The 19,863-nt window shown below is 36.8% G+C and overlaps 1 protein-coding gene across 4 annotated transcripts in view; it reads left to right on the top strand.

The window, feature by feature from the left end:
* Positions 1 to 15,435, top strand: part of LOC585040 (proprotein convertase subtilisin/kexin type 7) — a 45,249-nt gene extending 29,814 nt beyond the window's left edge. For 3 of the 4 annotated variants that reach the window (XM_030977528.1, XM_030977527.1, XM_030977529.1), the window contains exons 7-15: positions 1,905 to 2,098; positions 3,126 to 3,226; positions 4,680 to 4,847; positions 5,551 to 5,767; positions 6,918 to 7,074; positions 7,743 to 7,837; positions 8,365 to 8,452; positions 8,919 to 9,036; positions 9,754 to 15,435. In XM_030977528.1, coding sequence (XP_030833388.1) covers positions 1,905 to 2,098; positions 3,126 to 3,226; positions 4,680 to 4,847; positions 5,551 to 5,767; positions 6,918 to 7,074; positions 7,743 to 7,837; positions 8,365 to 8,452; positions 8,919 to 9,036; positions 9,754 to 10,890 — 2,275 coding nt within the window. In that variant the 3' untranslated portion in view covers positions 10,891 to 15,435. The remainder of the gene's footprint in view (positions 1 to 1,904; positions 2,099 to 3,125; positions 3,227 to 4,679; positions 4,848 to 5,550; positions 5,768 to 6,917; positions 7,075 to 7,742; positions 7,838 to 8,364; positions 8,453 to 8,918; positions 9,037 to 9,753) is intronic. The other variant, XR_004062574.1, reaches the window with a different exon arrangement.
* Positions 15,436 to 19,863: the final 4,428 nt, after the last annotated feature.

Here is a 19,863-nt window from a genome sequence, read left to right as displayed (position 1 = left end):
TCCCATTGCCCCCCTCTCTCTCTCTCTTATTAAACAAATATAATCTAGGGCAGGCGATTGTTTGAGTCTGCATAAACAAGAGCTTTCATGTACATGTACAGGTGTAAGTAAATATGCAGTTTAAGACATCTGTGAAGTACATGTATCAACAAGCATTTATATTGTATGAATTCGATCTATTATGAGCATGAACCCACTTAAACATGTTCAAGGTTGTTTAAAAATGACCTTGTATCACTGCATACGTACAATTAACAACGAAATTAGTCATACTCTTAACAGGTAGGCTTTCAGCGTGTCCACACACTAAAACAATTTATCCCGAAACTCTATAACGAAACGTCGTATAAAGAATCATCGCATAAATTTTAGAGTGTCCACACACAAGAATCGTCGTATAAATTATCATCGTATAAATTCCAGGATGTCCACACACAGAAGAAAGTAATCATGAAACTCTACAGCGAAATGTCGTATAGGTGCGCAGTTTGCTACTGCGATCATGAAATGGAAGCGAAAATGAGAGGTCAGGTCTCCTTTCGCTCGAGGTCACGTTAAGCCCCGCCCAGTTAGTTACACTAGTTACACTCCCCCTGTCCACACACAACATTTTCCGTGATTAGGCGTGATTCTTTATTGAGTTTCAGTTCGAAACGATGCCCAAACCTGCGTTTCGTTAGACTAGTTTCGTTATACGACGTATCGTTAGTGAGCGTCCACACACACAATTTTCATCGTAAAACTATCGCGAAACGGTATCACTATCGCGAAACGGTATAGCTAATCACGGAAAATGTTGTGTGTAGACAGGGGGTTTACTTCTTCAGCCAGAAGGGATTAGACCACACAGCGAGCCATCGAGGTCACTGTGACAGGTGGCTATCTCATTAACTCAGCTCTCATTTAACATAAGAAAAAGAGGATCATGGGGGGCAACAGGCACCAATTTGGGAAGTTTTCACTATGGAGGGAGCAAGTAGCTACAAGTAGGACAGTGTGCCTTTAAAAAGGTTTTGTAATTTGCAATTGATTTGTCCCCATTTACGTTTCTTGATAATGCGACATCTGAACGTATTCAACAAAGGCCCTAATTCAACCAGTCCACCTTTCAAGGACACAAAAACATCAAATTTACATAAAACATATAAATAAAAATAAATAAAAAAAACACATCAAATTTACAAGGGGGATGAATAATTTTGTTGTTAAATGTATAAGCTGTACCATTAAGATTCCTACCTTTGGTTTTGTGTGTATTAGCAGAGATTGTTCAAGGGTAGATCGCGGTTGAGGAAGGGGGAAGTTATTATTTAAATACTTAATCATTTTCAAGTTGGAAACCCCAAATATGTAGCAGTGTGTTGTTGCAGAGTCCCTCAACTACCAGATAATCTAGCAAATGTTAGTAAATTACATCCTGCTGACAATGATTTTGATGTTCATTATTAGGACTACATGTATGTAAAACCGTCACAGTTTGGTTATAATGACGTAAGTATATCATGCTTTGGATTTTTGTATCTTGCAACAGTATGAGCTCTACGACCTATGCTGCATGTAGCTACATCACCTTTTTTGTTATCCCAAGTGATCATTTCCTAATATAGAAAGTATAATATAATATAAAAAGATAGAAGAAAAAAACTCTTGACTTCCTACCTGGGGCCTGTTTCACAAAGCCTTTTTTTAATGACAAATGACAGAAATCAGTGACAAATCTGCTGATATCCAATCAGAAAGAAGGATTTCAGTAGCTTATTACAAAAACTGTCATTTGTCACTGATGACAAGTTTTGTGAAACGCCCCCCTGGTGTAAACTACATGTAGCCATGACATGATCCATTCACATCTCAAATGTATGAAATTAAACGTAAACAAATGATCTGATTCTCTCTCTCCATAGTTGGGGTCCAGATGACGATGGGAAGACGGTAGATGGACCACACACTTTAGCAAAAGCAGCTCTGCAACACGGCGTCACGTACGGGAGGAGGGGGCGTGGCAGCATCTTTGTGGTTGCTAGCGGCAACGGAGGCAAGAACGGAGACAACTGCAACTATGATGGCTATGCCAACTCAATGTATACAGTAACAATTGGTTAGTTTCCTGGCTTGTTGCTTTGTGTATTAGTTAATTGGTACTTGGTAGGAAGACCTTGGCACATTATACATTGTTTGTAGAAGTGCATTGTGAAATGCTAAGTTATTTCATATTTAATTTTTTTTTCTTCTTCGTAATAGGCCAAGGGGACTATGGCAGGCTATTCATGCCACTGTTTGCTCTCACCATTTACTGGCATTGGTCTCTCAAGGGACGTGCAAATCATGGTCACAAATCTACAGAATTTACATTTTTTGATAATTCATTATTGAAGGAAAAAATATTATCTAAAGATCATAGTGGGAAGAGCGAACAGTGGCATGAACGGCCTGCCATAGCTAAGTCGAACTGAAAGTCAATCTTAGTCTTAGTGTATTTTCACAATGAATCGCTTATGAATTAGGTGTGTTTGGTATTTCTTTTGTTTCCAACATTTCTTTACATTAGGCCTAATAAATGTAAACTATGTACATGTATTCCGATAATGCTAATATTGAGAAGGTCTCCTATTTTGTGTGATATAGGGTCAGTAAACATGTTGACCTGGATGAAAATGTGGAGTTTGTTATACTATACACCACTGTGTAACTGACAGAACAAGGTATCACATGTTATGGGTGGGGAGAAACACAGAGGTAAAAGAGCATGTATTGAATGATAGTAGACTGGGGTATTTAATATTCCTGTACATACATTTATGTGAAGTTATATACATGTATCACTTTGAAGTACAGTCAAACCTCTATTTGTGGCCACCTCTCTATTTATAGAGGGCACTTGTTTGTAGAAGTGACAAATTCTGTGTCTGGAAGGACACCTGTTTATAGTGGCCACTGTTTCCCTTACATGGCCTCTATAGACAATTGTGTGTTGAAGAACCTGTCTAGAAAGGCCACTTGTCTACAGTGACCACTTTTTCTGTTTTGCTTAATACATGGCCTGAATAGACAAGTTTCATTATTCTACATGCCGGCAATGTATGAACAAACACTCAAAGATCACTGTTATTTTGTTCTGATTGTAGGTGCTGTAGATGAGAAGGGTCAGATGCCCTTTTATGCTGAGGAGTGCTCCTCTCTGTTTGCTGTCACCTTCAGCAGTGGATCACGTCCTCAAAGAAACATTGTAAGTAGGGTTCAACCCCGAGGGCTTGCTAGGTCAGACCTGTACCTAGACTTATTCTTGCTCTAAGATTATTACATTTTATACCTCTTGTATTAAAGGGATAGTTGAGTTCTATTTGCAGGCCGCAAATGCCTTCAATGTGCATGCTTTTTGCTCTTATTCTTATCTATGACATTTCTAGTGCCCTTTTGGGACCTAACATTGCCATGAAGGTAATTTTAGACCCCAAAATGTGTAAAATTCAGCCAATACTATCATACCAATTCAGCTCCACTTTAAAAAAAATATGGTGACCGTCAATGAATGAATTAATAATAACAATACATGGGCCGGCTGGTTGTGCGTAATACAACTAACACGACACAGCCAACAAAAAATCCAACATCGGCATTGGCTGAAATACATCGTAAAAGGTGCAATTTCATTTTTTCAACAGCTTTTTCAAATTATCAAATATTTGTGGTGGTACACAAATATTAGAAATCGTTATATTTATGGTTATTTCAGCCGTTTTTTAACCGATTTTGATCAAACAAAGATCATTTGTCATTTAAATTGTATGTTCCTCTCAAATTTGACACTCAGTTTTTCATTATCTCACAAAAAAATTATTTGTTGTAGCACCCTCTGCAACAGAACTCAACTATCCCTTTAAGAGCAAGTCCCTTATTTTCACATTTTTGACCTTCAGTTAAATGGGACTAAAATATACCACTTGTTGAGATACATCCCTAAAATTTAATGAACTCTCCCATTTATGTTATCAGGCTCTCCACCGATTGGATATTAGGTCCTAGGATGGGCTGTACCAATAGCTATAAGGGGGAAAAAGTGTTGTTGCCACTCATACTGTAAAAATTTACATTTTATGCAACCAGTATAACACTCCCCTAATATTGAATAAACTATCCCATATTTGTTATGAAGCTCACGGCTGATTTCACATTAGGCTCTATGATGGGCTGTACCAACAGTTGCGTAGGGGCATGTCAGTAGAATCAGTCTTCTTAAAGAGAAGGTCGAGTTCTGAGAAAGGGTGAAAAATAATTTGTGAGCGTTATCATTCTTATTATGCAAGTGTGGAAGAACATCAGATAAGACATGTTTCCTGTAAAGCATGGCTCTTCAAATGCCTTTATATTCTAAATATGTCATGTAACATCGTAAAACTTGGGGGTAGGATTTTTACGCCACATGTTCGGGTAGTCTTTCTGTGTACAGTGTTTGTAACTTGGTAAAATTTCTTATCATTTTGATGATTCCCGAACCTTGCAATACACACAAATTCTTATATGCTAGAGGATCAACCTTTTCTGGTCGATTCCACACCGTTTCTTTCACAATGCAATCGCATGACCAGAACTCAACTTCATCTTTAAACATTTTGACACTTTATACCACTAGATAAAACACACCCCTAAATTGAATGAACTCTCCTGTCCTTATTCTCCAGCTCACCACTGATTGGACATTGGGCCCTGGAACGGGCTGTACCAATACGCATACAGGGACATCAGCTGCGGCCCCCCTCGCTGCAGGCATGATCAGTCTAATGTTAGAAGCTAAACCTTGTCTTTCATGGAGGGATGTCCAACACATCATAGTTTACTCAGCCTTGAAGGTAAGTCCAGTCAAGATGTTATTATTATTTTATTATTATCATTTATGATTATTTATTATCATTATCATTTATTATTATTTTATTTTCAATTCTCATCAAAAATACATTCAACACTACATTATACATATAAACAAATAAATAAACAATACAAAGAATATGGAGGAGCCAGCAGAGGCCATTGGCCTTTCAAAGGCTGGGCTCCAATGGTCGCAAATACTTATACAGAGTATAGAAAAAAGAAAGAGTGGGTAGTACATAAACAAGTGTGTACGACTAATTAAACATAAGATAGAAGTTATGGTTTGCATATACAAATGATAATAAATACATCATTTGTTATGCGCCGTGGATCTAGTAAACTATTCCGAGGTGCAGAGGGATAGAATTAGAATGAGTTACATAGAGAAATGAGAACAAATATGCATTAGTAGATGTATATTCAACATGTGAATACCTAAAATACCATACGAACGTGTACCGGTACATGTATGACTTAAATTTTTTTTTTTTTTTAAATATATATACTCCATCTGTACATGAATAAGTGTTTACAAAGTACATGTGGATAGATATCACCTTGACTTGAAACATGTACTAAAGGAACCTGTTTACAAAGACCACTTGTTGCGTTTCCCGTGGGGCGGTCGCTATAGACATGTTTGACTGTATATGGATTTCTCTCATTGATATCTTCAACACTTAGATTGACCAGAAGAAAGGAGAATGGACGGTGAACGCTGCTGGCTTCCATCACAGCCACAAGCATGGCTTTGGGGTTCTCAAGGCGTGGCGACTGGTCAACGCTGCTAAGGTGTGGCCTTCCGTCCCTTGGTTGACCTCTGTGGTGTCGCCGACCCTCAAGGTCCATAGGGGAATCCCCACTTCGCAGGCCGGAAGCCAACTCATGGTCGAGTATGAAGGTGAGATGGAACTCAAAATCTATCTATCTGTAATTCACTATCTATCTATCTGTAATTGATCTATCTACACACGGTATCTATCTATTTTTCTTTTTATATCTTTCTATCTATCTATCTATCTATATATCCATTTATCTATCTATCTATCTTTCTATCTTTCTATCTATCTTTCTTTCTATCTATCAATTTATCTATCTATCTATCTTTCTCTCTATATATCTATCTATCTATATATTCATTTATCTATCTTTCTATCTGTCTATCTATCTATCCATTTATCTATCTTTCTATCTGTCTATCTATCTATCCATTTATCTATCTTTCTATCTGTCTATCTATCTATCAATTTATCTATCTTTCTATCTATCTATCTATCTATTCATTTATCTATCTATATATCTTTCTATCTATCTATCTATCTATCCATTTATCTATCTTTCTATCTGTCTATCTATCTATCCATGTATCTATCTTTCTATCTGTCTATCTATCTATCCATTTATCTATCTTTATATCTGTCTATCTATCTATTCATTTATCTATCTTTCTATCTATCTATCTATCTATCCATTTATCTATCTTTCTATCTGTCTATCTATCTATCCATTTATCTATCTTTCTATCTGTCTATCTATCTATCCATTTATCTATCTTTCTATCTGTCTATCTATCTATCCATTTATCTATCTTTCTATCTGTCTATCTAATTATTCATTTATCTATCTTTCTATCTATCTATCTATCTATCCATTTATCTATCTTTCTATCTATCTATCTATCTATCCATTTATCTATCTTTCTATCTATCTATCTATCTATCCATTTATCTATCTTTCTATCTATCTATCTAGGTATCCACATATCTATCTATCTATCCATCCACTTATCTATCTTTCTATCTATCTATTTCCCATAGCTTGGAGGCAGTTTGGGTGACAATGAAATAGACCTTTAGACACAGGTTCTTCATGACTTTCTGTCATCAACTGTTCTAGCCTGTTTCATTATAGATCAAAACTCTGTGAATACTGGCATGAAATATAAAGCCTTTACAAACACTTGCTAATACATTTAAATGCTGATGCTACAATTTAGAGTGCTATTTGTTATTAACTTCCACTATCCACTTTCTCTCTCTGTTTGATTTCAGTGACTAACTCCACAGCGCGAGTCAACGAGCTCTCAACACTAGAACATGTACTTATCACCGTCTCCCTAGCCCACACCATGAGGGGCAAACTCAAGATAGAACTCATCTGTCCTAGCGGCACCAGGTCTGTCATAGGGGCTAGGAGAAAGAAAGACAAGTAAGTTATACCCCTCCCCTCTCACTCCCACTCCCCCCTCCCAACACCCCCTCCCCCCCCAACTCCCCCCTCCCAACACCCCCTCCCCCCCCCAACTCTCCCCTCCCAACACACCCAAAGACTTTCCTTTAGTCATTTTATATAGGAGTTAAACGGAAGTCACTTTGAACCAGAGCTCAGCCAGTTTTGTGTAATGTATAATTGTGCTTGACAGCATTTATATGGCACCAGACTTCTTTTTTTTAACCCACCGCAAGCCCCTCCAATGAAGTCAGTATTTCACATTCGCCCAAAAAGTTGTTTTGATACATGATCATAAGTGTTCTAGACTTACAGAGTATCTTATAAAGAATAAGCCCATCAAGTTTCATACCTATATCTCAAATAGATTTTGAATTATTGCTAACTGACTAATAGTCACTATTCACATATCCACGAATTGACAATTATGCATTGTGTACAATAAATATGGGAACATTTTTGACACCGCGCAGTATCTGTAGAAATTATTTATCAGGGTGAACCTCCCCTTTAAATAAAAAGTATACACCATCACTTTCTACAATATTTTGCTTCTACAGTATTTTATTGCCTTCTGAGAACTAGGATGGCTCTCAACGCCTTTAGCCATAATCATTATTATTGTGCTTTTCGTCTTTTCCTTACAGTTCTAGAGATGGTCTCAAAAACTGGACCTTCTCAACCGTACGTTGCTGGGGAGAGGATCCTGTAGGCGTCTGGCAACTCATTATTACAGACTTCAGTAAGTCCCTACGTTGTTATAATCAATTATGAGACCCTACAGGTTGTACAGTTAAAAACTGGATTGTTCATACCCCTTGGAAATTTGATGTTTTTTGTGTTGTTTGTAACTCAGGAATGAAAGGTAGACTGGTTGAATTAGGACCTATGTTGAATGCTTTTAAGATGTAAGCTTCGATATGTCGCATTCTCAAGAAACAATTTTTTTTGTCATAGAGGACTTAGTAAGGGTATGACTAATTAAGTTTGTATATAACATGCATTTTTAAGAGATGCTAATACATTAACATGGGAAACATGAAATACGGAACAGTATGAATAACATTGAAAACATACTGAAATACAACTTTACATACACAGGGGCAGAACATTTATTTGTTTTTCAAAAACTTCTTGAATGTTGTTTTGCCATGCTTTATCTCAAGAGGGCGGCAACTCGAAAAGCACCATCACCTAGCTGTTGGTGGTGTTGTAACTTACAAGATGATTCATTCAAATTAATATCTGTGTAACCTCTTTTCCTGCCAGGTACTGGTGGTGGTGGTGTTCTAGAGGAGTGGACGCTAGCTGTCTATGGCTCTAACATGAAACCACAGGATGTAGAACAGAGAAAAGCGTAAATATTACCCGCATCTCCTAAATATTCATTAGTGATTGTTGTTGTAACAGTTAGACTTTATACATGTACATGTACTTTGTTTTTATAAAACACAAGTTAACATTATGTTGTGTGATGCTGACAGAGAGAAAGAGAGAGATAGAGAGAGAGAGAGAGAGAGAGATAGAGAGGGAGAGAGGGAGAGAGAGAGAGAGAGAGAGGAGATATATTAGTAAGATACTGTCATTACCCTTCTGGTGGTGGTGGTGGTGGTGGTGGTGGTGGTGGTGGTGGTGGTGGTGGTGGTGGTGGTGGTGGTGGTGGTGATGGTGATGATGATGATGATGATTGATGATGATGATGATGATGATGATGATGGTTGATGATGACGACGACGACGACAACGACGATGGTGGTAATCATGATGACTCTTTTATTTCACATCAATGTCACTAAGACCTGTATTTCTTGTTTTAACCGACAGGGTGGTAGCGGAGTCTTACGGTGGTGAATTCTTGGATACCAACCTCACAGAGCCATGCTCTTTCTATTGGGCTGCAACTATAGAGGAAGAAACATACCTTTCCATGAAAACCATCAAGGTGAGAAATCATTTCTTTGAATCATTTGGAAATCTCAAAAAGGACTATGGAAAAAGGAAAAGAAGAAATCTCTAGCAAGTCTAAGATGGCGGTTGAGAACAACAAAGTCATTTTCTTCTCTGGTTGATTCCCTTGACAAAAATGGGAGATGATCGGGGGGGAGGTGGGGGGGGGGGTGTTTATTGGAGATTTTCAGAATAAACCTTGAAGTTGGTTAGTGGTTCTCTTTTAATTTTTTAAAAACAGCTACATACTTATGTAAATAAAACAGGATGATTCCTTGCACCAGTGCATAACATGTGAGAGATATTTATTCATTCATTCATTTATTCAATTCATTTATTCGCTCAATATAAAAACAGATATATAAAATTGCGTATAAACGCATACATGTATAACAAATATAAAATGATGGACATAGTAAAATCAGTAGTTGACAGCCCAAGTAACATAAATTGAGGGGGATCAGATTCATGATCTATTTAAAGATCTTGTGAATTCGACCCCATTGTGATGTATAAATTGCATTTTATACTGTTGCATGTACAACAACAATAGGGGTCGATGACCAAAGGGGAACCTTTGACCCATGTATTTTTAGAGATATCTCCCTGATTTCATCACCTCCCACTCCACTCAAAGGGAGAGATCATATAATGAAGTCATTAGTATGCGTCATCAACTCTTGGTCTCTTCTTCTCTTCTTCTCTTTCACAGTTCTTGCTGTTGATTAGCGCCTTTGCCACGGTACTGGCCCTCTACTACTCCTTGGAGCAGGCCTTCTGCACGGACGAGGAGAAGCGAAACCATGCCACCAAGCTGGGCCTGGAGAAACCCTCGGGAGGGCACCCAGGGGAGAACCAGGAACTCCTAGAAGAGCAGAACATTCCAATGGAGGATTTAACCTGCGACCTGACCTCGGTTGACCTGCAGGAAGTGACCGCCGACACGGGTCAAGGGTTGGCGGTGGATGCGATGTACACATGTAGAGTGCCTGTGGTGTGTATAGAGAGGGATGAGGAGGACTTTGGTGAGGAGCTTGGAAGGTCGAGGGTCACCGGGGAGGGGTACTTAACTAATGTGCAATCAGGAGTGTGTTCAGACAGTAAAAACTTATTAACTGATCCTGCAAGAAATGAATGCGTTAGTGTTCAGCCGGCGGGAACTTATATACAAAGGACAGGCATAGATTCGCTACCTTACACTCCGCCTCATAAGAGTGTAGAGACTTCAGACTTTCCGCATTGTTCTGCTTCACAAAAGAACGTTTCGCTAGAAATCCAAGCAGCTGCGTCCCAGTTGGCCAGGCTGGATGAAGTGCCTGTGAATCGACCAATCACGTCTCACGATACAGATGTCCAGCCACTCATTCAAACCACATGTACAGAACAATCAACTCTATTGGTCAATTCCATCGAAGCATCTTCCATTCAGCCAACCAAATTGCCAGAAACATTGCATTCAAACTTTGACGTAGAATCAGGGAATGAGATTACAGCGCCCTCAATGTTTACTAGTGATTCAACTGACTCCGCACCTCACCATACACTCTCTTCCGAAAAATTTGTAGACCTTGAAGATGTTCCGCTTGTTCATTTAGCCGACGGCATCAAAGAGCTAGCAAATACAAAGGAGCTTCTCAATGAGCGTGCAATTGTGTTAGATAAATCCCAAGGATATCCATTAGAATGGGACGTTCTTACGAGCTCCGCCCTGGACGATTGGACCACACCCACTTTTGATGCATTCCAACCCGTTTCCACGGATACAGCAACGAACGAAGGTGATGAAATCGTTTCCGGCGTCCAAGGAGTTGATGTCCGATGTCAAACGCCTCCGTTTTTGTCCCATTGACGAGGAATGTGAAGTTTCTCAGTGCCATTCTGCATGGTGAGTCAGCGCGTCTTCAAGGGGCCTGGAAAGTAACCGTACTTACTACCCGTAATAGACGAGGAATTCAGTCTGTTTCTACGGAAGCGCCTTGAATCCATCTATTCATGCAGAAAACATAATCTACCCGCGCACACTAGATGTCTGCAAAGTGATCGGTTACCGCGTGCAGTGATGCAGTGTGTCAATGTGACCTTAAACGCCAACGTTGACGGAAACGTTCTATTCTATTAATGGTGTAAAATAAAGTGTTAATTTATGCCCTTTGCCAATATAGCCTCGGTCAGATATGGGGCTGTAAAATACCTTGAGAAAGTGACACCGTACAGTGCAGAAACATAACCATTGTACACCTATGTGAATTGCAGTCGAGGGCGGAATAGCCACGTGCAACATCCCTGAAGTGTACTTATCTGTGTGTTAGGAGCGATAGAAATTGTTTCTCCGGCTCTCATTGAGGCTATTTAACATGTCATATGTTTACAAGGCTAACACGTGTCATTTTAAACTTTTGACCATCCCAGCTGTGTACACTCCCATCTCATTTTTGCAACATTTTTTTAAAGCTTCAAAAACGTTCTTGCCTTATTTGTGATTGGTAGGTTTGATCTGAAAATCATTTTACCTTAAATTATTGCGATGTTTTCTACCTTTTATCGTTGTGGATTAATCTGAAAGTGCTGCTTTCTTTGTTTCTGTGTGTTCCATTTATGCTTCAATGTCTTAGTGATTTCATACGATAATGCTACTTTTTTTGAGTCTGTCGGTGCCAACCCTTTACGTAAATAAGTGAACCACATGTTAGGCATTTTTTTTAATCAGTGCTTTTATAATATTGTTGCTTTTTTTAAATGAGAAAGAGCTTCCTATACCCCGCCCCCCCCCAAAAAAAAGATATAAATAAATAATAAAAATATAAATAGATTGTAGGGCTCCTCACCAACTTCTTGACATACATAGAAAGCCAAGCTCTTTTTATAAGAAGTTTTACATGTAAGTGATCCATCATTCCAAGGAGTTATTACACAAAAAAACTGCTCTTAACTGCTCTCACGTTTTTCGAAGGCAACTTTTTTATTTACAAATTTTAAAAAAAAAAAAAAAATCCTTGTGATGGTAGTGCAAGCCAGGTTTAATCTTGCATTTTTAAATTTTTTTTGTATTAATTTCAGAACAGTGGATAATGTATTTTATATTATATTTATGTATTTTATATTATCGCTTGATATCAAAATGTTAAAATGCTGTAGTAGATTTGAGTAAATGTAATGCAATTTAGAAGTATGTAATTTAAATCCATTTTCCTTTTTATTCTGATGCAAAGTCATTTTAGGAAGTGGGATTCTATAATAAGTATTTTTTTAAAACAAATCAAACTGGCATAATTTCTCATATTTATTAGCCAAGTTTTTAGTCTTTAATTTTTGGATTAAACTGAACCCAGTTTTTGTTAAAGTCGATTATGAATTTGGTTTGAATAAGTATGATAAGAAAAAAAAAGATTTAAAAATATTTGCTCAATATTATGTAGGTCTGTATTTGGTGATCTGTGCAAGAAAATGAAATATGTCAAGCTGAAGTTGTTTAATTTATAAAGCAGCTTACAATAGTTTAAATCCTAGGTCTGGTAAAAACCTGTATTAATGGGAACATCATGAAATAGTCACAGCTTTCTCTATGGCAAGAAGTTATATGAGGGGTTTCAAGTTTGCAATTCAGGGCTGATTCAATGCAAAACCATGACAACGGTGTACTCAAACATGAAAAAGTACAATCATGATTGAAATTACATGTGTTTTTATCATTTGAGTTTCTTTGTTATGGGAATACGATGAAAAGAGCTCTTTCTCTGGCAAGAAGTTATATGAGGGGTTTCAGGTTTGCAATTCAGGGCTGATTCAATGCAAAACCATGACAACAGTGTACTAGAACATGAAAAAGTACAATCATGATAGAAATTACATGTGTTTTTATCATTTGAGTTTCTCTGTTATTGGAATACGATGCTCTTTCTCTGGCAAGAAGTTAATTGAGGGGTTAAAGGTTTGCAATTCAGGGCTGATTCAATGCAAAACCATGACAACAGTGTACTCGGAACAAGAAAAATACAATCATGATTTAAATTACATGTGTTTTTATCATTTGAGTTTCTTTGTTATTGGAATACTATGGAAAAGCTTTTTCTCTGGCAAGAAGTTCTTGAGGGGTTTCAGGTTTGCAATTTAGAGCTGATTCAATGCAAAACCATGACAACAATTTACTAGAACATGAAAAAGTACAATCATGATTGAAATCACATTTGTTGTTATCATTTGAGTTGCTTTGTTATTGGAATACGATGGAAAAAGCTCTTTCTCTGGCAAGAAGTTATTTTAGGGTTTACAAGTTTGCAATTGAGGGCTGATTCAATGCAAAACCATGGAAACAGTGTACTAGAACATGAAACATACGATCATGATAGAAATTACATGTGTTTTTATCACTTGAGTTTCTTTGTTATTTTTATAGAAGATAAGTTATTTCATGTGATATATTGATGATTTTATGATTCTAAAATGAACTTGCCAAGCATAAAAGCTGTTTTATTAGGTGGAGGTGAATGAACTTTCCGTCTAATGATAGTTCATTGCTATTCATTTATGAAGGTTAGGTCCAAGATGTTGGATCAACTGATGTCCCATACACTCCCAAGTATTACAGTATTATCAACACAAATTGATGCCAAAAATACAATTTGCTTGATATTTGGCCTGCTGAGCTCCCAAGCCCTAGGTGTTTCACTGGTCAATGGCCTCCTAATCGGGAGGTCCTGGGTTCAAAACCAAGTTGATGTGCTTAGTGCCCTTTGATAAGAAATTGATCCTCATTAACAAGTTCCTTGGATAGGACTTCAAACTGTAGGTCCCCCTGTTGCTTATTTACACACATATACATGCCCAAGAAAAAGGAGAGACAGAGAGTTAATCTTTTCTTCGTTAGGAAACGATTAGATGCAGGTCAGATCACACTGAGAATGATAACAATAATGAGAGTTTTAATTGCAGGTACATTGTCCACCCTATAGTGCCCCTGCTATTAACGTACAAGGAAAAAACACGTACATGACACAATAGGGTGGTCCGGACCTTTAACTAAAAATGTACTATTTGACATCCATGACATCTTACCAGTATTTTATATTCAGAAAATAATTAAACAATTGATGTTCTTGCCATTTCTTCCAATTAGTTGTCGAAATATCTGGTTTATTCAGGAGGGTTAGATTAAATGATGTGTTAGTCTCCACTTGTTAAATGAAATATACTGCCCCAAAATTCTTTTTGATATGACATTTAGAGAAAAAAAAAAATCAATTTCTTAATTTTTGCTCTCTTTTTCTTCCTGCCCGTCTCTGTTGCGTACTTTTGCAGGAGAAATTTTATGTAGAAATGCATTTTCAATTTTTTTTTAATTTAGTAGATTACTATAAATATTAGTTGTTTGAACTTGTTAGATAGATATGAACATGATGCTAGATATCAAGAGTTCATTATTATGTAATAGTTGTCAGAGGAAAGGTGGAAAACATTAGTTTTCTGTGTGTTTCTCACTAGATAGCAAGTCTAGCTTGTAGTACTTTTGTAAATTTTTATTTTCAATTCATTCCTTGTCTAAAAAATCTCTCCCCACTGATAAAAGTGAAAAGCCCTGATCATTTCTGCAAATATTTCGCATATGCACTGTATTAAAGCAATTTTACTTTTTCACTGTTGATATTAGGGGGGCAGTACGACACTAATCATGAGCCGTAATGATGTTGTATTCCCCTATGTGCCCTGTTCATGTATGCATCAACAATGGGAGATATTCATTCAGATTTGGAAGTGCCGCCTTGCATTGTGGTTATGCAATGTGCATTGTGGCCGAGGGTCAAGGGTCAGACCCTTAACTCAATGCTAAGTATGACTTTGCAAGCCATAAATGTTACGGTTAACTTTTCAAATACCGTTCTGCTAAGTATTGGTAGTAATACCACATTCTTCTAAACTAAAAAGCCGCCAAATTGCCTTAAAACAACAGGAAGCATGATGCCGCATTTTCTTTGTTAATTTGTTCATGCAGTATCTCCTGCTATCGAAAGCACATCTGTAGAACAACATCAACACGTTGGGCTATTTTGTTTCTCAGTGTCAAATGTAAACAGGACATATTAATATTATAATGCAGCAGAAATGAAACAAAATTCAATCTTTTTTTCTTTGTTGTTTCTTTATTTCATGCTCATCACATTATTGAAGGCTTGCATGCATATTTAGTTAATGTGGTAGATCTATTTTGATCTCTGTTTTTTCGTCTCAAAATATCATCTGTTGAAGGCTAGAAGGACATTAACTCTGTGTTCAAATATACAGGTCACTGCACTCTGTCTCCAGGCCAATGATATCTCCCTTAATTGCAAGCCTCCTTTTCTTTCTGTGTGTGCCATTTTATAACCTAAATGATACCAAACAAATAAACTTGTGCCTCTAACTTTTAATGTATTACGATTAATTTTTGCTGCTGTTAAACTGTTGCTGCTGCTGCTCTTGAAATGCTGTTGTAGGTTTCAAGGAGTGGCTTTATAGTTTAAATGTGTTACTTTACATTAACATGTACATGTATTAACTAGACTATAAAGCTCCATTGAAAGGCAACCCAACCTTTGTAATAAGCTTATATGTTTGAAAGCAGAAAACTAAGAGAAACAAAATGGAAGTTTTTATATAAATCGGACCAATAATAAGAAAGTTATGAATTTTTGAAATATGAGATCACTAAGTCAATCACTCTGATTGGCAGTTTGGTCATTGGATTAGCTAGTTGCAGGAAAGTATTCCATTTGATGTATACAACAATATCATTAATTTCTGGTTTTCTCTTAAGTGCCTTCTCCCCTGGGGCACTACTACTCGAACTATATTATGGGTAGCATATTATTATAGGTCCACAAAACAGAGAAAGGTTTCTCCTGATTCATACATTGTGAAGCAAGTTCACTTTAGTCATTTTGTGTCTTAGAACAAACGCGAAAGTTGTCCGCCAGTACATCACACACGCATAAACCATTCAGACAATTTGAAGAGCCCATACCTATAGTGATTTCAACTTTTAATCATTCATAACTTTCTTACTTTTTGTCTGATTTCATTCAAACTTTTACAAGTCTGCTCCTCTGACTTTTCTCCTTTCTTTTAGAGTAGTTTGCTATCAAGGTTGGATTTCCCTTTAACAATAAGTAATGTGATACACAGTATTGTCAAGCAATGTTGGAGCAGTGATATTCTATCTGGAGTTTGTTGTGGTGCCAAATACTGATTACTAATCATACACATAACAGTATTGGTCTTTTTCATTCATTCATTCATTCATTTTCAAATACCCTAATGGTTATCGGATTAGGAATGCTGTAGTTTGGTTTAGGGGATTTTGGGACTTTTCTAAAATGTTTTCTTTCTTCATGGCAGACTTAGTATATTGGTAGTGTATATTTGATATGATATATATGTTGGGAGCCAGGCCCCTGTTTCATAAAACTTGATATCAGTAACAAGTTACAAGCTACTGTTATAAGCTACTGAAATCTTGGCATGTGATTGGCTGAGAGCAAATTTATCATAGATATTTAGCATTTGTTATAGATGAAAAGTTTTATGAAACAGGCCCCATGTCAACTGTAACTGAATGATATTTCCAGAGATTTTTAATTTTGAGAAAAGAATAATATAGACATTTTAATAGATATCTAAAAATTGATGATTTAGTGTACAAACCAAGCTACATTCACAACTGTTGAATGTCTCATTCACCATTCTTCAAACTTATATTATGAAATATGGAATTTTATGTACGTTTATTACAGATTAGGTAACTTTTGTTGACATTCTGTAACAAAGCTATGTAAAGTGATTCAGTAACATTGTTGGAGGTTGTTGAAAAAACTGTGTAATTTTGTGTGAAATGTTAGCTACTGTATTCCTTCCACCGAATGAACCCTCTAACATATAAGAAAAAGTTCTCAAACCACAAAGATATTTATGGTTTTCTTTGAAGGCGTCACTGTGCGACACTGTGCGACACCCTCTAACATTTAATTCTCCCAACCAATATTTAAACTGTTCCTACCGTTTTTCCATGAAAATAAGACTGAAAAACAGGCTTTAAAAAAAAAATCTGTCAACACTTTAATGTGTGGAATGGTATACAGAGCCAATTCATTGCTTTGTGACAATATACACTCACCTAAAATGTAATTAAATTATAATAATATAGTTGTGTGAATTAAGGAATCGATCAGATCAGTTTTTTCCAACTTGTACCATGAATAATGATCCGTTTTCACTCCAATTTTCAGATTATCTTTAATTGTACATCTAGCATTGAAGTCACTACATTAGCATCAATTTCTCTCATCTGTACGATGTTACTAAGTCCCTTTAAAATTTAATGAATTGTTTATAGGAAATCATAAATCGGTGAGAGTACCTCATATTGGTTTATATATTATATAATTACTTTTTACATTTGTATTAGAATGTCTGTAATATTTTTTTCTTCTAAATTATCTGGAAATGTCATTATGTAACGCTTGGTATCGTGGTATATATGAACACACATGACAAATTCAGTTTTTACAGGACTGATTCTCATATCTCTGTATAACAATGTGATATTGCCTATCGCAATTATACTTATATTTAATACGTGGCATGTACGGACACACAACAAATTTGGTTACATCGCTATTTTTTATCTTGAGATGTACACATGATATAGCTCATTACAATCATACCAATATGGTACGACTAGCTCATGACTTGTTTTTAAAATGGGCTTAATGGTTTTAGTTTAGATAGGTCATCTATGTTATTTGGAATGTATTATTTTTAAACTTCCCCATGTCTATTGGTGTAGCAAAGATTTTTTTTACTAAACTTGGAAGGTGTACTGTAGATAATGCCTCTATTTATGTGGATTGTGTGAGGAAATCTCATGACAACGAATCTATGTCTTTGTCTTTTTTTTGTATGTACAAAATTCCTATGTATTTGACATTGAAATATGAAATAAAAATATGTTAAAAAATAGGTGTTAAGGTTTGCTTTGAGTGGTTGATTTCTGGAAATTGTTTCTTGTAGATTTGATCAATGTGAGGAGTGCATTGTGAAGTAGGGTGAGCAGGAGAAATGATGAGAAAATGAGAGAAGAGACAAAGAGAGAGAGAGACAGAGACAGAGAGACAGAGAGAGAGAGAGACAGAGACAGATAAGATAAACAGTTACAATAGATAGAGAGAGAGAGAGAGAGAGAGAGAGAGACTGAGATAGAGAGAGAAAAAGAGTCGGACAGAGAGGGGGAAAAGAACGAGAGATAGTGAGACTGAGATAGAGAAAAAAAGTCAGACAGAGAAAGAGACAGAGATAGAGAGAGAAAAAAAAGAACCAGACATAGAGAGAGAGAGAGAGAGGGAGAAGGAGAGATAGAGACGGAAGGAAAGAGAAGGAAAGAAAGAAATAGACATAAAGAGATATAATAGGGAGAAAGTGTGGGAGAGAGATGAGTGCCGGGGGGGGGGGGGGGACATGAAATAAGGAGAAATGGAAAACGTAAGGAGTTGAATCTCATTCGATCCATGTAATCTAACTTAAACTGGGGCGGGCATCCCCCCCCCCCCCCACACACACATCCTTCACCCACCGTCCCTCACTTACTACGTCACCTCACAGCACAATCATGGCCCCGAGGTAGCGCTAGCTAGTGTCGGGTGTCGATTCGGATACTCCGCATGCACTATATATATTTGGGTGCCCAATTATCGGGAAATTACTTGACCGCATTTCGAGCGAACTTTCGGAAAATGAGGTTAAGATATGCACGGCCAGAGGTCGACGCACTCTATGCCTCGCTCAGGACTGCTGGTATGGTGGGGAATGGTTGTTTTGCAGGTTAACACGTATACACAGGGGTGGAACCAGGATTGTGTAAACGAAGGGGGGGGGGGGGCACTATATTCTAAAAAAAAAAAAAAAAAATTGACAATAAAAAGACCATGACAAGCAGAAGATAAATAATGAAGATAAATAAGATTTTTTTTTTTTAATGAATAATAAAACGGTTATTGACAATTTTGGAGGCGGCTTTCTACTTATAATTTTCAGACAAAATAACCAACTAAATAACAAATGAATAAACAAACAAACAAACACACACAAAACATACACACATACACATTCAAAAGGGGAAGCACATGTCCGTTGTGAGTCCCCTAAATCCATCATTCTTATTAAGGAATGGAGATTTCTAACCTAACGAGGAGGAGGAGGAGAAAAAGATGAAGAAGAAGAAGAAAAAAGACGAGAAAGGGAAAGAGGAAAAGGAGGAGAAAAAGTTTAGAAGAAGGAGAAGAAAAAAGAAGAGAAGGAAAAGGAGGAGGAGGAAGAGGAGGAGGAGGAGAGGATGATAATAATAACAATAATAATAATAATAATAATAAGAATTTTAACAAATGGGAAGGAAAATACAATTATCGTCATGAGTAAGGTAGGAAACGAAGGAAGTCGTTGATGGTTTGGAGCATTATCTCGGTCACTGAGTTATAAGGCCTAAATATTTCAGCCTTGTCAATAAAACAATAATAATATATCTGTTTCTATATACTAGCAGGTGCGGAAGCAGTTAACCTGAATAGTAACTCTGAAGATGTGTCCCTTGAGCTAACTTTTAAAGAGACAGACCCCCTTAAAGGTAACACCTTTGACATTGACATTGCAAACTATTATTTCCTACTTTTAAGCAGATAACCAACATCACAGAGATGGATTATTTCTCAAAATTGTTTTAGAAATTAATAGATAATAAACAAATAAATGGATAGATTAAGAAATAAAAAACATAAATAACCAAACAAATGAATAAATGATT

This window comes from Strongylocentrotus purpuratus, unplaced genomic scaffold (genome assembly GCF_000002235.5).
Source record: "Strongylocentrotus purpuratus isolate Spur 01 unplaced genomic scaffold, Spur_5.0 spur5_scaffold_1, whole genome shotgun sequence".
Lineage (NCBI taxonomy): Eukaryota > Metazoa > Echinodermata > Echinoidea > Camarodonta > Strongylocentrotidae > Strongylocentrotus > Strongylocentrotus purpuratus.
This window is presented reverse-complemented; position numbering and strand designations above follow the sequence as displayed.